Genomic DNA, 14,531 nt, shown 5'->3' on the forward strand with positions numbered 1-14,531 from the left:
ATCTGGATCACTCTACCTCAACATCTCTCTCTCTCTCCATGTCGCATCTCTCTGTCTCTCCCTCTCTTTCACTCTATCCCTCTTCCTCTCGGTCTCTCAAACCCCCCCAGTCTCTTCCCTATCTCCCACGCCTTCTCTCTCATGCTCTCTCTCTCTCTCTCTCCCTCTCACTCCTTTCTCTCTTCTTCTTCACACGCAGAAATAGGAAAATAGTGTACTACACTGTCACAACCTATAGTCAACCTGAATGCTCAAGGTCTTTCGTTCCCTCTCGGTCTCTCCTGCTTTCACTCCCTCGCTTTCCCCTGCCTCACGCAAGAGGAGAGAGTCAGCTAGTTAAAATGGACACACCATTGCCTCTCTCTACAGACATCTCCCATCATCCCATCATTAATGGTTAGGTGCATCTTACACGTTATGGTGAAAACATCCTTAATATGCCTAAAGGGAGCTGAGACGTGCTTCACGAACACAAACACAACGTCTCTGGAATCATAACTCCTCAATTAAACAGCAATTACCACAGCTGCTTAGTAGCAGCACGCAGGGAGGAGCGTAAGCGGTGGTGGCAGTCATCATAGTAATAATAATAATAATAATATTAAATAATAATTCAATCACCTAACAATCACTCCTTAATTCAATCACTGGCAATGAGAGAGAGAGAGAGAGAGAGAGAGAGAGAGAGAGAGAGAGAGAACCTGTCATTACTTTGTGATTACATCCATGTAGCCTGCTGTGGCCTTATTCTGTTGTTCCTTTCTTCCCCTTTCCCCCTCGCCTCATCCTTCTCTCTTCTCCTCCTCCCAGCTTCTCTTCATTAAAACCACTTCAGAGGGACAGTCAGTCGACTTCTCTCTCCTCTCAGACTCCTCACACACATACATGTAGGCACATAGACGAACACGTGTACGCTCAAACATATGGTACATCTTCCGGACCACCCTCGTGTGTGTGTGTGTGTGTGTGTGTGTGTGTGTGTGTGTGTGCGTGCGTGCGTGTATCCAGAGACCGCCACAGACAGGGTAGTGGGAGGATCATGGTGTGTGAGAAACTAACTTAACTATTAATATTTTAAAAATCAGTTAACAATGAATACTTAACAAATAGTAAGACATTTCTACTAATGCTGTGTTTTTATGGTCTCCACTCTAGCTCCCTGCAGCTAATCTGGGTGTATGGTCAATAATGGGTTTTACTAGAGATAGTTTAGGAGTAGAACAATCCCTTATTGTCTCAAAATCATCCTTGCATCTGGGAGACTAAGCCAGGTGGGGGTTAAAACAACACCGGGTGCAAATAACCACAATATGTACCCAATCTGCATGGGAGGGGTGGAACCAGCCATGACTAAGCATTCTTAGTGTCAGCTATATAAGAACGAACATTGTCTGTTAAGGTTAAGCCTCAACAACACATTTTAGAGTGTGGGGACGACAGCTTCATTATAGCAATAATTCATCGATATTAAATAAATATATGTGTTTGAAGAAATGACATAGTCTCTCTCAGTACAAATTTCCACGACAGGTGTTAGTATTACTCCACAACTAGAATACAATACACAGTGTAGTGGAATTAAAGCTGTCCGCTCGGGAGCAGGAAACAAGGAATGGACATTTACTTCATTCTAACCACTTAGGACTGTAATTTGCCCCCTACCCAGATCCTACTGAATGAAATATGTTAGTTTGAGTGTGTGGATCTGCAGGGTATTCTCGTTTAGCTTTTAAATGTGTTGCTCAGCATCGTATCAAATGGACAGACATACAGACAGCTCCACTGCTGATGTTCGGGCCTGCTTCTTTCCTCTTCATCCTCTCCCTTTCCCCTCCTCTTCCCTCTCCCTCCTCCCCCTCACCCCTCCAGCCATGTCAACATCTGCACAGCCCTAGCAAGGCTAAACATCTGAACAGCTGACTGTTCACTGTCACAGCACACAGCCCTTAGCACAGCATAGCAGGGAAGAGAGCAGCACAACAACTAAACCCACAGTATAGAAACCCACAGTCAAGTCACACAGTAGAAACTAGCAGCATTGCTTACAGCAGTAAGCACAGCAGGGGCTCCAATGCTCACTGATGTATATCTGTGAGTTTGGGGGGAAATTCACGTGTCTGAATTGACTGTTTGAATGTGGTGTCTGAATTGATGCCATATTCCCCAAGCAAACATTATGCATTTCAGTATATGGGAGATGAGGTGTCATTTGATGTTTCCCTTCTCACACTAAGAAAAAGAGACATCAGTGATTGCTGGCAAACCCGAGCACTCTCAACAAACACACAGAGACAAGTTAAAACCACTAGAGACTTTATCTGATGAAATCAGTGTTTTTTTATGCTGACTAACTGTCAATCTGTAGCTGACAGATACTATCTGACAGTTAATTCCACTGATGTTTTTAAAAAGATATGTTTGAGACTGCCATTTACTAGGGCAGCTACTGTTGTTCAGAGATCCACAGAGACCCATCACTGAAGAGAGATGTCCAAATGCTCAAGAATTGTAGACTGTGAACTGTGTTCACTGTGATCAAGATTCAGCACCTCCATTCAGTACTGTCTGTATGAGAGTGTCTTGAGCATGTTTTCGCCATTCCACATACCTGTTTCCCGGGAGATCTGCACGAAGGCCTCGACACCGCTCTCGCCGTAGTTCCCCTCGGAGGCGAGCGTGGACACGTAGTTCCATCCCATCGCCGTGACGATGTCCATCATTGCCTGGGCCTGGTAGGAGTCCGGAGGAACGACGCGGGAGAAGAAGTCATACCTCGTGTTGTCACTGAGCTCCGGGGCCGTGGACGCATAGCTGATCTGAGGGATCTGAGGAGAGAGGGAGAGAGGAAAAAAAGAGGAAAGGGGGTGAGTTAGGATGGAGAAGGAGAGGTGAAGGTGTTTAACATGTTATAACTTAGATTGGGAGCCAAGGACACGCATGCATGATCTGAGGGGATTCTGAGGAAAGACAGAGTAAGCCGAGAGAGAGAGATGAAGGGATGCGTTGAGATAGATGAGAGTAGAAATGGCGTCACTCTTCAGAGGATAGGGGGACAGAATGAGAGGGTAATTACTGATAGCATGGCACTGAAGAAATGGAGATAGATTACACTAGCCAGAGGTCATATTCCATCCAAGTGGTTTGTCAGGGACCAGACAGCCCAGCTGAAAGAGCCCCAGAACAGCACAGACCCCAGCCAAGGTGCCTGAGAGAGAGAGGCAGAGAAGCTAGGCAGGAGAGCCCCAGACAGGAGACAGGCTGGGGTATGAAGGTAGGCAGGGAGGCTGAGAGAGGCTTGGATAGAGCGGTAGAGAAAGGATTGGATTTGGAGGTATAAAGAGAAAGGCTTGGATAGGGAGGTAAAAAGAGAGAGGCTTGGAAAGGGAGGTAGAGAGCGAGAGGCTTGGATAGGGAGGTAGAAATAGAGAGGTTTGGATAGGGAGGTAGAAAGAGAGAGGCTTGGATAGGGAGGTAGAAAGAGAGAGGCTTGGATAGGGAGGTAGAAAGAGAGAGGCTTGGATAGGGAGGTAGAAATAGAGAGGCTTGGATAGGGAGGTAGAAAGAGAGAGGCTTGGATAGGGAGGTAAAAAGAGAGAGGCTTGGATAGGGAGGTAGAAAGAGAGAGGCTTGGATAGGGAGGTAGAAAGAGAGAGGCTTGGACAGGGAGGTAGAAATAGAGAGGCTTGGATAGGGAGGTAGAAAGAGAGAGGCTTGGATAGGGAGGTAGAAATAGAGAGGCTTGGATAGGGAGGTAGAAAGAGAGAGGCTTGGATAGGGAGGTAGAAATAGAGAGGCTTGGATAGGGAGGTAGAGAGAGGGGCTTGGATAGGGAAGTAGAAATAGAGAGGCTTGGATAGGGAGGTAGAGAGAGAGGCTTGGATAGGGAGGTAGAGAGAGGGGCTTGGATAGGGAAGTAGAAATAGAGAGGCTTGGATAGGGAGGTAGAGAGAGAGGCTTGGATAGGGAGGTAGAGAGAGGGGCTTGGATAGGGAGGTAGAGAGAGAGAGGCTTGGATAGGGAGGTAGAGAGAGAGGCTTGGATAGGGAGGTAGAAATAGAGAGGCTTGGATAGGGAGGTAGAGAGAGAGGCTTGGATAGGGAAGTAGAAATAGAGAGGCTTGGATAGGGAGGTATTTGTATTTATTATGGATCCCCATTAGCCTCGGCAGCAGCTACTCTTCCTGGGATCCAGCAAAATGAAGGCAGTTAATACAACTTTAAAAACGTTACAATACATTCAGACTGTGTGCCCTCAGGCCCCTACTCCACCACTACCACAGATATATAGTACAAAATCCATGTGTACATGTGTGTATAGTGCGTATGCTATCGTGTGTGTTTGCATGTGCCTATGTTTATGCTGCTTCACAGTCCCTGCTGTTCCACAAGGTGTTTTTATTTTATTTTACTGCTTGCATGAGTTACTTGATGTGGAATAGAGTTCCATGTAGGCATGGCTCTATTTAGTACCCTGCGCCTTCCCTAGTCTGTTCTGGACTTGGGAACTGTGAAGAGACCTGTTGTGACATGTCTTGTGGGGTATGCATGAGTGTCCGATCTGTGCGCCAGTAGTTCAAACAGACAGCTCGGTGCATTCAACATGTCAATACCTCTCATAAAGACGAGCAGTGAAGAAGTCAATCTCTCCTCCACTTTGAGCCGGGAGAGATTGACATGCATATTATTAATATTAGCTCTCTGTGTACATCCAAGGGCCAAGTAATGGACTCTGGGTGAGAGATGGCCGACTGACAGGTTGATTTCTCCGGAGGGAGCTACTGCCCTAGTGCTGAATTATACACACACTCTCTCTCTCACACATTGACACACACAGACATGTACACACACTCACACTTGTATGTTCGCACTCCCATACACACTCATACACCACATACGGCGCATTCAGAAAGTATTCAGACCTCTTGACTTTTTCCACATTTTGTTACGCTACAGCCTATCCTCATTCATCCACACACAATACCCCATATTGGCAAAGCAAAAACAGGTTTTTAGAAATGTTTGCAAATGTATAAAGCGTTTTTTTTTTAAATACCTTATTTATGTAAGAATTCACATGCATCCTGTTTCCACTGATTTTCCTTGAGATGTTTCTACAACATGATTGTAATCCACCTGTGGTATATTAAATCGATTGGATATGATTTGGAAAGGCACACAACTGTCTCTATAAGGTCCCACAGTTGACAGTGCCCGTCAGAGCAAAACCCAAGCCGCGAAGTCAAAGGAATTGTCTGAAGAGCTCCAAGACAGGATTGTGTCAAGGCACAGATCTGGGGAGGGGTACCAAAACATTTCTGCAGCATTGACAGGGGAACACAGTGGAAGTTTGGAACCACCAAGACTCTTCCTAGAGCTGGTCAGGGAGGTGATCAAGAACCTTATGGTCACTCTGACAGAGCTCCAGAGTTCCTCTGTGGAGATGGGAGAACTTTCCAGAAGGACAACCATCTCTGCAGAACTCCACCAACCCAGCTTTTATGGTAGAGTGGCCAGAGGGAAGCCACTCCTCAGTAAAAGGCACATGACAGCTCGCATGGAGTTTGCCCAAAAGGCACATAAACGACTCTCAGACCATGAGAAACAAGATTCTCTGGTTTGATGAAACCAACATTGAACTCTTTGGCCTGAATGCCAAGCATCACATCCGGAGGAAACCTGGCAACATACCTAGAGTGAAGTATGGTGGTGGCTGTGTCATGCTGTAGGGATGTTCTTCAGCAGCAGGAACTGCGAGACAATTCAGGATTGAGGGAAAGAGGAATAGAGAAAAGTACAGACAGATCCTTGGTGAAAACCTGCTCCAAAGCACTCAGGACCTCAGACTGTTCACCTTCCAACAGGACAACGACCCTAAGCACACAACCAAGACAATGCAGGAGTGGCTTCGGGGCAAGTCTCTGAACTTGAACCCAATCAAACAGCTCTGAAGAGACCTGAAAATAGCTGTGCAGCAACACTCCCCATCCAACCTGACAGAATTTCAGAGGATCTGCAGAGAAAATGGGAGAAATTCCCAAAATACAGTTGTGCCAAGCTTGTAGTGTCATACCCAAGAAGACTGTAATCGCTGCCAAAGGTGCTTCAACAAAGTACTGAGTAAAGGTTCTGAGTACTTATGTAAAATTAATAATTCAGTTTTTCTTTTTTGTTTTATAAATTGCAAAAATTTCAAAAAAACTGATTTTGCTTTGTCATTACTGCTGTTGTGTGTAGTTTGATGAGGGGTAAAAACAATTGAATCCATCTTAGAATAAGGCTTTAACGTAAGAAAATGTGGATAAAGTCAACGGGTCTGAATACTTTCTGAATGCACTCTATACACACACATAAATGCACACACACATAGTCTAAGGCTGCTTCAATGGCATTCTCAGAGAGAGGGAAGAGCTGCCAATCATAATCAAGACCCAGAGGCAGGTCACATTCTCTCTCCCTGTGCACGCACGCACGCACGCACGCACACACGCACACACACACACACACACACACAAACTATGTAAACACAAACTGTCATGATAGCTGAACACAGCTGAATCAGTAGATGGGGAATGGAAGGTGTGGAGGGATACCAGAAGGCCAGCTCCTTGTAGAGAATACTGATGGAACCCACTGCTCAGTGTCTCTGAGTCTCAGTGCTATCAACGCTTGTCAGCTCAAAAACAGCACATCTAACAACCAACAAGTAATTGGAGACTTCTTTGATTCCCAGGCGAGGAGGCTCTCACTTTCACACACGTTCACCAATCTTCCAGCCATGAAAGACGATTACACTAGCTACATTTTCAATGTTGTCAGCGCTCTTGGAAGATGTATTTGTTTTGACGAATGGTAAGTGAACTTTTGAAGAGTTTATAGTTTCCAAAACAAAGGACTATTACAAACACAGGGCAATACAGACGTTCGTAAAGTTTAGCCAAGTAGATATTAAATATGTATGTTGGATGAAGGTAAACAAATGAAGGATGAAACAGTGGATCTTATTTTCCCACATCAAAGGAAGAAAGATGTGAGATCATGAATATGAAATCACGTTCGTCCGTATCGGCATGGCGATGAGAAAGTGACCTAATGACCTCGGAAAGCATGCCTCTTTTGATCTCTGTTAAAGAAAAAGACGGAGAGAATGAGGAAATGAAAGACTGAGTGGGATGAGTAACATAGAGAAGTAATGAGTTGATAAATAAACAGTATACCACACACATTAAATAAATACAATACAGTATACTGTGCGGTATACCGTACTGTATACTGTACTGTATACTGTACTGTATACTGTGCTGTCTATTGTGCTGTATACTGATGTATACTATACCGTCTACTGTACTGTCTACTGTTAAAATAAGTGTTCATTCAGTATTGTTGTAATTGTCACTATTAAAAATACATTTTTAAAAATCGTCCGCTTGATCAGTATCGGCTTTTTTGGTCCTCTAATAATCGGTATCGGCGTTGAAAAATCATACTGTCTACCTCTACTGTCTACTGTGTTGTCTACTGTGCTGTATACTTGGTTGTACACTGTACTGTATACTGTGCTGTATACTGTACTGTCTACGTTGATGTTTAATGTGATGTATACTATACTGTCTACTGTACTGTATACTGTGCTGTATACTGTACTGTCTACGGTGATGTATACTGTGATGTATACTATACTGTCTACTGTACTGTATACTGTGCTGTATACTATACCGTCTACTGTGCTGTATACTTGGTTGTATACTGTGCTGTATACTGTGTTGTATACTGTGCTGTCTACTGTGCTGTATACTGTGCTGTCCACTGTGCTGTATACTGTGTTGTATACTGTGCTGTATACTGTACTGTCTACTGTGCTGTATACTGTACTGTATACTGTGCTGTCTACTATACTCTATACTGTACTGTATACTGTGCTGTCTACTATATTCTATACTGTACTGTATACTGTGCTGTCTACTATACTCTATACTGTATACTGTGCTGTCTACTATACTCTATACTGTACTGTATACTGTACTGTCTACTATACTCTATACTGTACTGTATACTGTGTTGTATACTGTACTGTATACTGTACTGTCTACTATACTCTATACTGTACTGTATACTATACTCTATACTGTACTGTCTACTATACTCTATACTGTACTGTCCACTGTACTGTCTACTATACTCTATACTGTACTGTCTACTATACTCTATACTGTACTGTCTACTATACTGTATACTGTACTGTCTACTATACTCTATACTGTACTGTCTACTGTACTCTATACTGCACTCTATACTGTGTTGTATACTGTGCTGTATACTGTGTTGTATACTGTACTGTCAACTGTGTTCTATACTGTGTTGTATACTGTGTTGTATACTGTACTGTCTACTATACTCTATACTGTCCTGTATACTGTGCTGTCTACTGTACTGTCTACTATACTCAATACTGTACTATATACTGTGCTGTCTAATGTGCACAGTGTACAGTTAAAGTCAAAGCTACCTTTATGAATACAACCCATTCTTCTGACCTGAGTCATTTACATAATTATGTATATACTGTATGTGGCTCTGCTCACGGGTCACTAGTCAAACGAGTCACAACTTTTTATTGAAATATACGCGTTCTGGACTAATGCAGAGAAACAAGGATAAATTACCGCTTGTCGACTCCATAATATCAGTCCTACTGTGGTGACAAGCTTGTGACTCTCTGCCGCGCGGTAGAAGTCATCTATGAGCCGAGGGTTGAGAAAGCAGCCGTTTTCACAGGAGAGGGAGGGAGAGGAGGAAGGAAACGAAGGACTCGTTGCGATTTCGCTGGAGAAGTTGATTAGGCCGTGAATCCACCTCTAATTCCATTTGCTCGAATGAATATGCAGTTTCAATCAGAGCTGATCAAATAATCAGCCTGCCGGTCGGAGAGAGGAGAGGCTGAGTAGCGGCGTTCAAACAGATGCCAGGGAAAATAAAGTCACCACAATTACACACCCCACTCCCTGCAGGGAAAGCACCGATCAGCATGTTAATACTATTAAACACAAACAGTACACACAAGTACACACATACATGTATATTGACAAACACATTCATGTAATCACACAGTCCACAGGTTAGCATTGTATGTATGTCTGAAAGGCAGACTTTACACAGGTCATATCAAGGGAAGAAGAGGATATGGGGACAGACAGTGACTTACTGTGAGGTCGATGTCACAGTGACAGATGATGTCACTTGGGAAATACCAGCATTGTCCATTGGGACCTGTAAGTTATACTTCAACTGATGTTGAGGGGATTCTAGTACCAGTTATCTGCTCACTTTACCAAGCTATATTATAATATCCACCCAGATATTGTATCCGAAGGTTCAGCACACCTCTACCCTGCTGGGGCTGCTCTGTGTGTGTGTGTGTGTACAGTGCTAATGGAGCTGTCTTGGGCAGGGACAGAGCATTGGGCTGATAGATGGGACCGCTCTGTAGCTAATTAACCCAGACACACACACAAACACAGAAAGACCTACTGTAAAACAATCTGACAGAGAAGGGCGGATATGCGTCAGGATAAATGGTGAATGGAGAGACAGTTACACACACACACACACACACAGTTACACACACACACACACACACACACACACAGTTACACACACACACACAGTTACACACACAGTTACACACACACACACACACACACACACACACACAGAGAGTTGATGGGCTGTATGCTGCTGCAACGACACAGTGGCTGGTCAGGGTCGATGGTGGTTATTAAGCAGGAAATGAAGACTCAACTCAAACAGATGACTGAAACAGAGGACATGTTTATGTGTCGCATATTTCCACCATCTTGTCACCTCCCCTTTTCGACTTGTCACCTCCCCTTTTCGACTGTGTTACAGGTGAAGATGAGGAGCTACAGTAACAGATTGTATCCACGGAGAATGATGACATCACCAGTTGTCCTCCTGCCTGATGATAAGCACGACATGACACTCGTCAAGTTCCCATCCCAGCAGGCCAATCTGCACCGTAGCACCCAAATCTGCCAATTAGGTTAATAAGGCCCTATGGAGAGTGTGTGTGTGTGAGAGAGAGAGAGAGAGAGAGAGAGAGAGAGAGAGTGCGTGAATGCTGTGTGTGTGTGTTCCTGCATTAATTCATGTTGCCGAGGTGATTCTGAGAGATGTAGCTAGCTATAAGCTCTATGTAAATGGCTCAAATCCCCTCGGCACAAACAAATAAAGGACATATCAAAGAAGATAAAAACAATCGCCTCATTCTGTCAAAATGTATCCTTCAATCCTGACCCAGGATCCCAACAGAGGTTTTTAATTGCTTCTAAACAACATTACTATTCTCGCCTGTGTGGAGAGCCGAGCTGGATGGATAGAGGGAGAGGAGGAGAAAAACCGGAAGGAGAGGGATGGGGGAGATAAGGTGGGAGGAAATAAGAAGAGGGGTGGAAACAGGGAGGGTAGAATAGAGGAGAGAGATAAAGGGGGGGACAGGGGGAGAGACTTGGCTCCAGCCAACTTAATCAAACCTGGATAACATCCACCTCTCCTCAATCCTGCAGTGATTCCTTACCCCCGACTACAGCCTCACACATACATCTGGCATCCAGACCTGGCCAATCAAATTCCCATTCCAACACACCGCACACAGGGTACTAGATAACAAGGTGAACTAATTAAAAGAGATATACAGTAAAGTAGAAATAAAATATGAAAACCTTCAATTAAAAGACCACGAAAGAGAAATTGAATATTCATACATTTGTGATATTGACATGCTAGTAGCACAACCTGCAGTGCACTGAGCACGGTGAAGATAGCAAACATTTCATCAACACGTGTGGGTGCCAGTGGCTAGGTACCGTGACCACCATACCAGTCAAATTGGCAAGTTTAGATGTTGATAGGGCAGGTCCTTTTTCCTTTCCTTTCCTTACTCCTCATTCAGGAAGAGCTATTGGTGAGGTAGTATGTTGTTACAGACCTCTGCCAGTTGCAGGCCTACTCAGATGTGTGAGTTTATGGGTGTTTGGAACTGTGTTGGAGGCGCTTTTGGCTTTGTGCTCAAGTCAAGGTAATATTGTTATTGGCAAACTGTCACTTTCGTCATAACGAGGAGACCAAGGCGCAGCGTGATATGAATACATTCCTCTTTAATGAAAGAGAACACTGAACAAACTTTACAAAACGACCGTGAAGCTATATATAACGAGTGCTGACATGCCACTAACCTTAGACAATAACCCACAAAACCAAAATGGAAAATGGCAACCTAAATAGGATTCCCAATCAGAGACAACGATAAACCGCTCCCCCCCCCCCCCCCCCCTCCAAAGGTGCGGACTCCCGGCCGCAAACCTAAACCTATATGGGAGGGTCTGGGTGGGTATCTAACCTCGGTGGCGGCTCTGATTTTGGATGCCGCCCCCCTTCTTTACACTGAGTCTGCTCTTGTATCACTGACCCGTGGATCATTGTCGGAGGCTCCGGACTGCGGATCCTCACCGTCGGCCCCAGGCTGGGGACCCTCGCTGCGTGTATCATCGCCAGATGTTCTGGACTGAGGACCGCCACTGGAGACCCCGGACTGGGGACCGCCGCTGGAGACCCCGGACTGGGGACCGCCGCTGGAGACCCCGGACTGGGGACCGCCGCTGGAGACCCCGGACTGGGGACCGCCGCTGGAGACCCCAGACTGGGGATCGCCGCTGGAGACCCCGGACTGGGGACCGCCGCTGGAGACCCCGGACTGGGGACCGCCGCTGGAGACCCCGGACTGGGGACCGCCGCTGGAGACCCCGGACTGGGGACCGCCGCTGGAGACCCCGGACTGGGGACCGCCGCTGGAGACCCCGGACTGGGGACCGCCGCTGGAGACCCCGGACTGGGGACCGTCGCTGGACGCTCTGGACTGGGTACTGTCGCCGGGCACTCTGGACTGCCGAGGCGCACTGGAGGCCTGGTGCGTGGTGCCGGAACAGGTGGTACTGGGCTGGGGACACGCACCTCAGGGCGAGTGCGGGGAGGAGGCACAGGATACACTGGACCGTGAAGACGCATTGGAGTTCCAGAACATAGAGCTGGCTCAAGACGTCCTGGCTGGATGCCTGGCAAATGCGAGGAGCTGGAATAGAGCGCACCGGGCTAGAATAGCGCACTGGAGACACCATGAGCATCTCTGCGTAACACGGTCCCTGACCAGTTACACGCTCCCCACGCTAAGCACGAGGAGTTGGCTCAGGTCTCTTACCTGACTCATGCAATCTCCTCCTGTGCCTCCCCCAAACATTTTTTTATTGGGGCTGCCTCTCGGGCTTCCTTGCAAGCCGTGTACTTTCATATCGTCACTGTTCCTCTATTCTCCTGTATTTTTCCTCATAGTATCGCCGTTCCGCTTTCGCTGCCTCTATCTCCTCCTTAGGACGGCGATACTCCCCCGGCTGTGTCCAGGGTCCTGCTCCATCTAATATCTCCTCCCAGGTCCATTTCCCCATTAAGCGCTGTTCCTTCTTTTCAAGCTGCTTGATCCAGGTTTGGTGCGTTATTCTGTCACGTTCGTCATAACGAGGAGACCAAGACTCAGCGTGATATGAATACATTCCTCTTTAATGAAAGAGAACACTGAACAAACTTTACAAAACAACCAAACGAACGTGAAGCTATATAGAACGAGTCCTAACATGCAACTAACCATAGACAATAACTCACAAAACCAAAATGGAAAATGGCAACCTAAATAGGATCCCCAATCAGAGACAACGATAAGTAGCTGCCTCTGATTGGGAACCAATTCAGGCCACCATAGACCTACATATACCTAGACATACTAAAACCCCATAGATATACAAAAACCCTAGACAGAGCAAAAATACCTAGACAGTACAAAAACTAAACCAACCACCCTTGTCACACCCTGACCTAACCAAAATAATAAAGAAAACAAAGATAACTAAGGTCAGGACGTGACACAAACTGTTTATTTTTTGTATACTTTGTAAATAATGTCTCTGGTTTCAGCTCTCTCATCGCCTGCACTGTAAATTAAATACCACCTATTTTTCTGCCTGATCTTCTCACTCTGACATAACTGTTGCTGCTCCAACCTACTAGGCTACCGGGTGTCTGTGTGTGTGTGTTGTGTGTTGTGTGTTGTGTGTTGTGTGTCTGTCTGTCTGTCTGTCTGTCTGTCTGTCTGTCTGTCTGTCTGTCTGTGCCCCAGGTGAGGGTTCGGGGTTCACAAGTTTGTGATCAGGAAAATGGAAGCTATGACATATACTGTATTTTATATCACTATCATGCACACGCACCCTCACACATAAGGATGGTTCTGTTGCGGAAAGACTGATACATGTTTGATAGTGTCTTGATGCTGTATTGTTTGTCCTTCATGTTCTAATACTTTAACGTTACCCCTTCCTTGTGTTTTTTGTAATAATTTCTTTTTATTGAAGAGCTATGGAAACATTGAAGAGCTATGGAGTCTGTGGATCCCTTGTGTGTATTTTAGATTGTACAACCCAGAGTGAAGGGTTTGAAAGGATGAAGTGTCTGGTTGTATGTGTTGATTTTGCTTACTTTAATAGAATAACCTACTTTTAATAGAAGCTATAATCTAATGCTTACCTTAAAATTCAACAATGATTATCACAGAGTGATAACAGGAGGGATTGTGAAGAAAAGTTTTATGTTTGTACTTTTCTAATAACCAATTTGACTGGGTTCATGCAAGTGACTGATTGATCATGCCTGGGAAGAATCCTCACTATCAGTATAAGCAATTTGGCATTACGCCCAGAACATTGTTTTGAGAACCGAAAGGGGTGTCTCAGTTTCAAAGTCTCAGCTTGGAGTGAGGAAGCCTCGTGAGGTATAGGTCAGTCAAATGCATGAACCAAATGTTAATGACGAATTAATTATGATTATTGAATGAGCTAAATCATGCAAATATAACTTGTCTGTGTAAGCAGTATATAAGAGAACTAACGGGACTGCACCGGCAGAGCTCCTGACAGACGTGTACTACTTGGTGCATACATTTGTTGGAACCTCTCCAGCTTGCTGATGATAAAGAATTATTTAATATTGACTTCAGGTGTCCCTGGTGGTAATGTCCACGACAGCTTCATGGGATATGGAGGATGATCTGGGTCAGCTCCAGGCATAAGCAAGTTAGAAAGAATTAGACAGTTAGAAGAGTAGAATACACAAAGTGCAAGTTCAAAATTTGGTTGTGCATTAGCAGTATTTCTCTTATGTCAGTCACTGACAATCACTCAATTAACCATGTCAGCTAACAATTTTTAGATTGGTAAGTTAGTCTAGCCAGCTATCTAAATTTGTAGTAATCATGGCTGAATACTGACCGGTCACAAAGGGAACATGCATAGGGGCCCTGACATCCAGCTGGCCCCCATTAATTGTGTTAGTCACTCTCACTTAGATATCATTAACATGGCATAGGTCATGGGAAAATGTGTAGAATTGCAGGAAATGAGTTGTAAAACTACTCATTTT

The 14,531-nt window shown here is 45.1% G+C and overlaps 1 protein-coding gene across 2 annotated transcripts in view; it reads right to left on the reverse strand.

Annotated features, from left to right (window-relative positions):
• The window catches only part of LOC110500204 (metabotropic glutamate receptor 8), a 232,498-nt gene that overhangs the window by 132,540 nt on the left and 85,427 nt on the right, over positions 1-14,531 (reverse strand). For both annotated transcript variants that reach the window (XM_021577413.3, XM_021577412.3), the window contains exon 3: positions 2,609-2,825. In XM_021577413.3, coding sequence (XP_021433088.1) covers positions 2,609-2,825 — 217 coding nt within the window. The remainder of the gene's footprint in view (positions 1-2,608; positions 2,826-14,531) is intronic.

Source organism: Oncorhynchus mykiss, chromosome 21 (genome assembly GCF_057628025.1).
Source record: "Oncorhynchus mykiss isolate SJ-2025 chromosome 21, ASM5762802v1, whole genome shotgun sequence".
NCBI classification, from domain to species: Eukaryota; Metazoa; Chordata; class Actinopteri; order Salmoniformes; family Salmonidae; genus Oncorhynchus; species Oncorhynchus mykiss.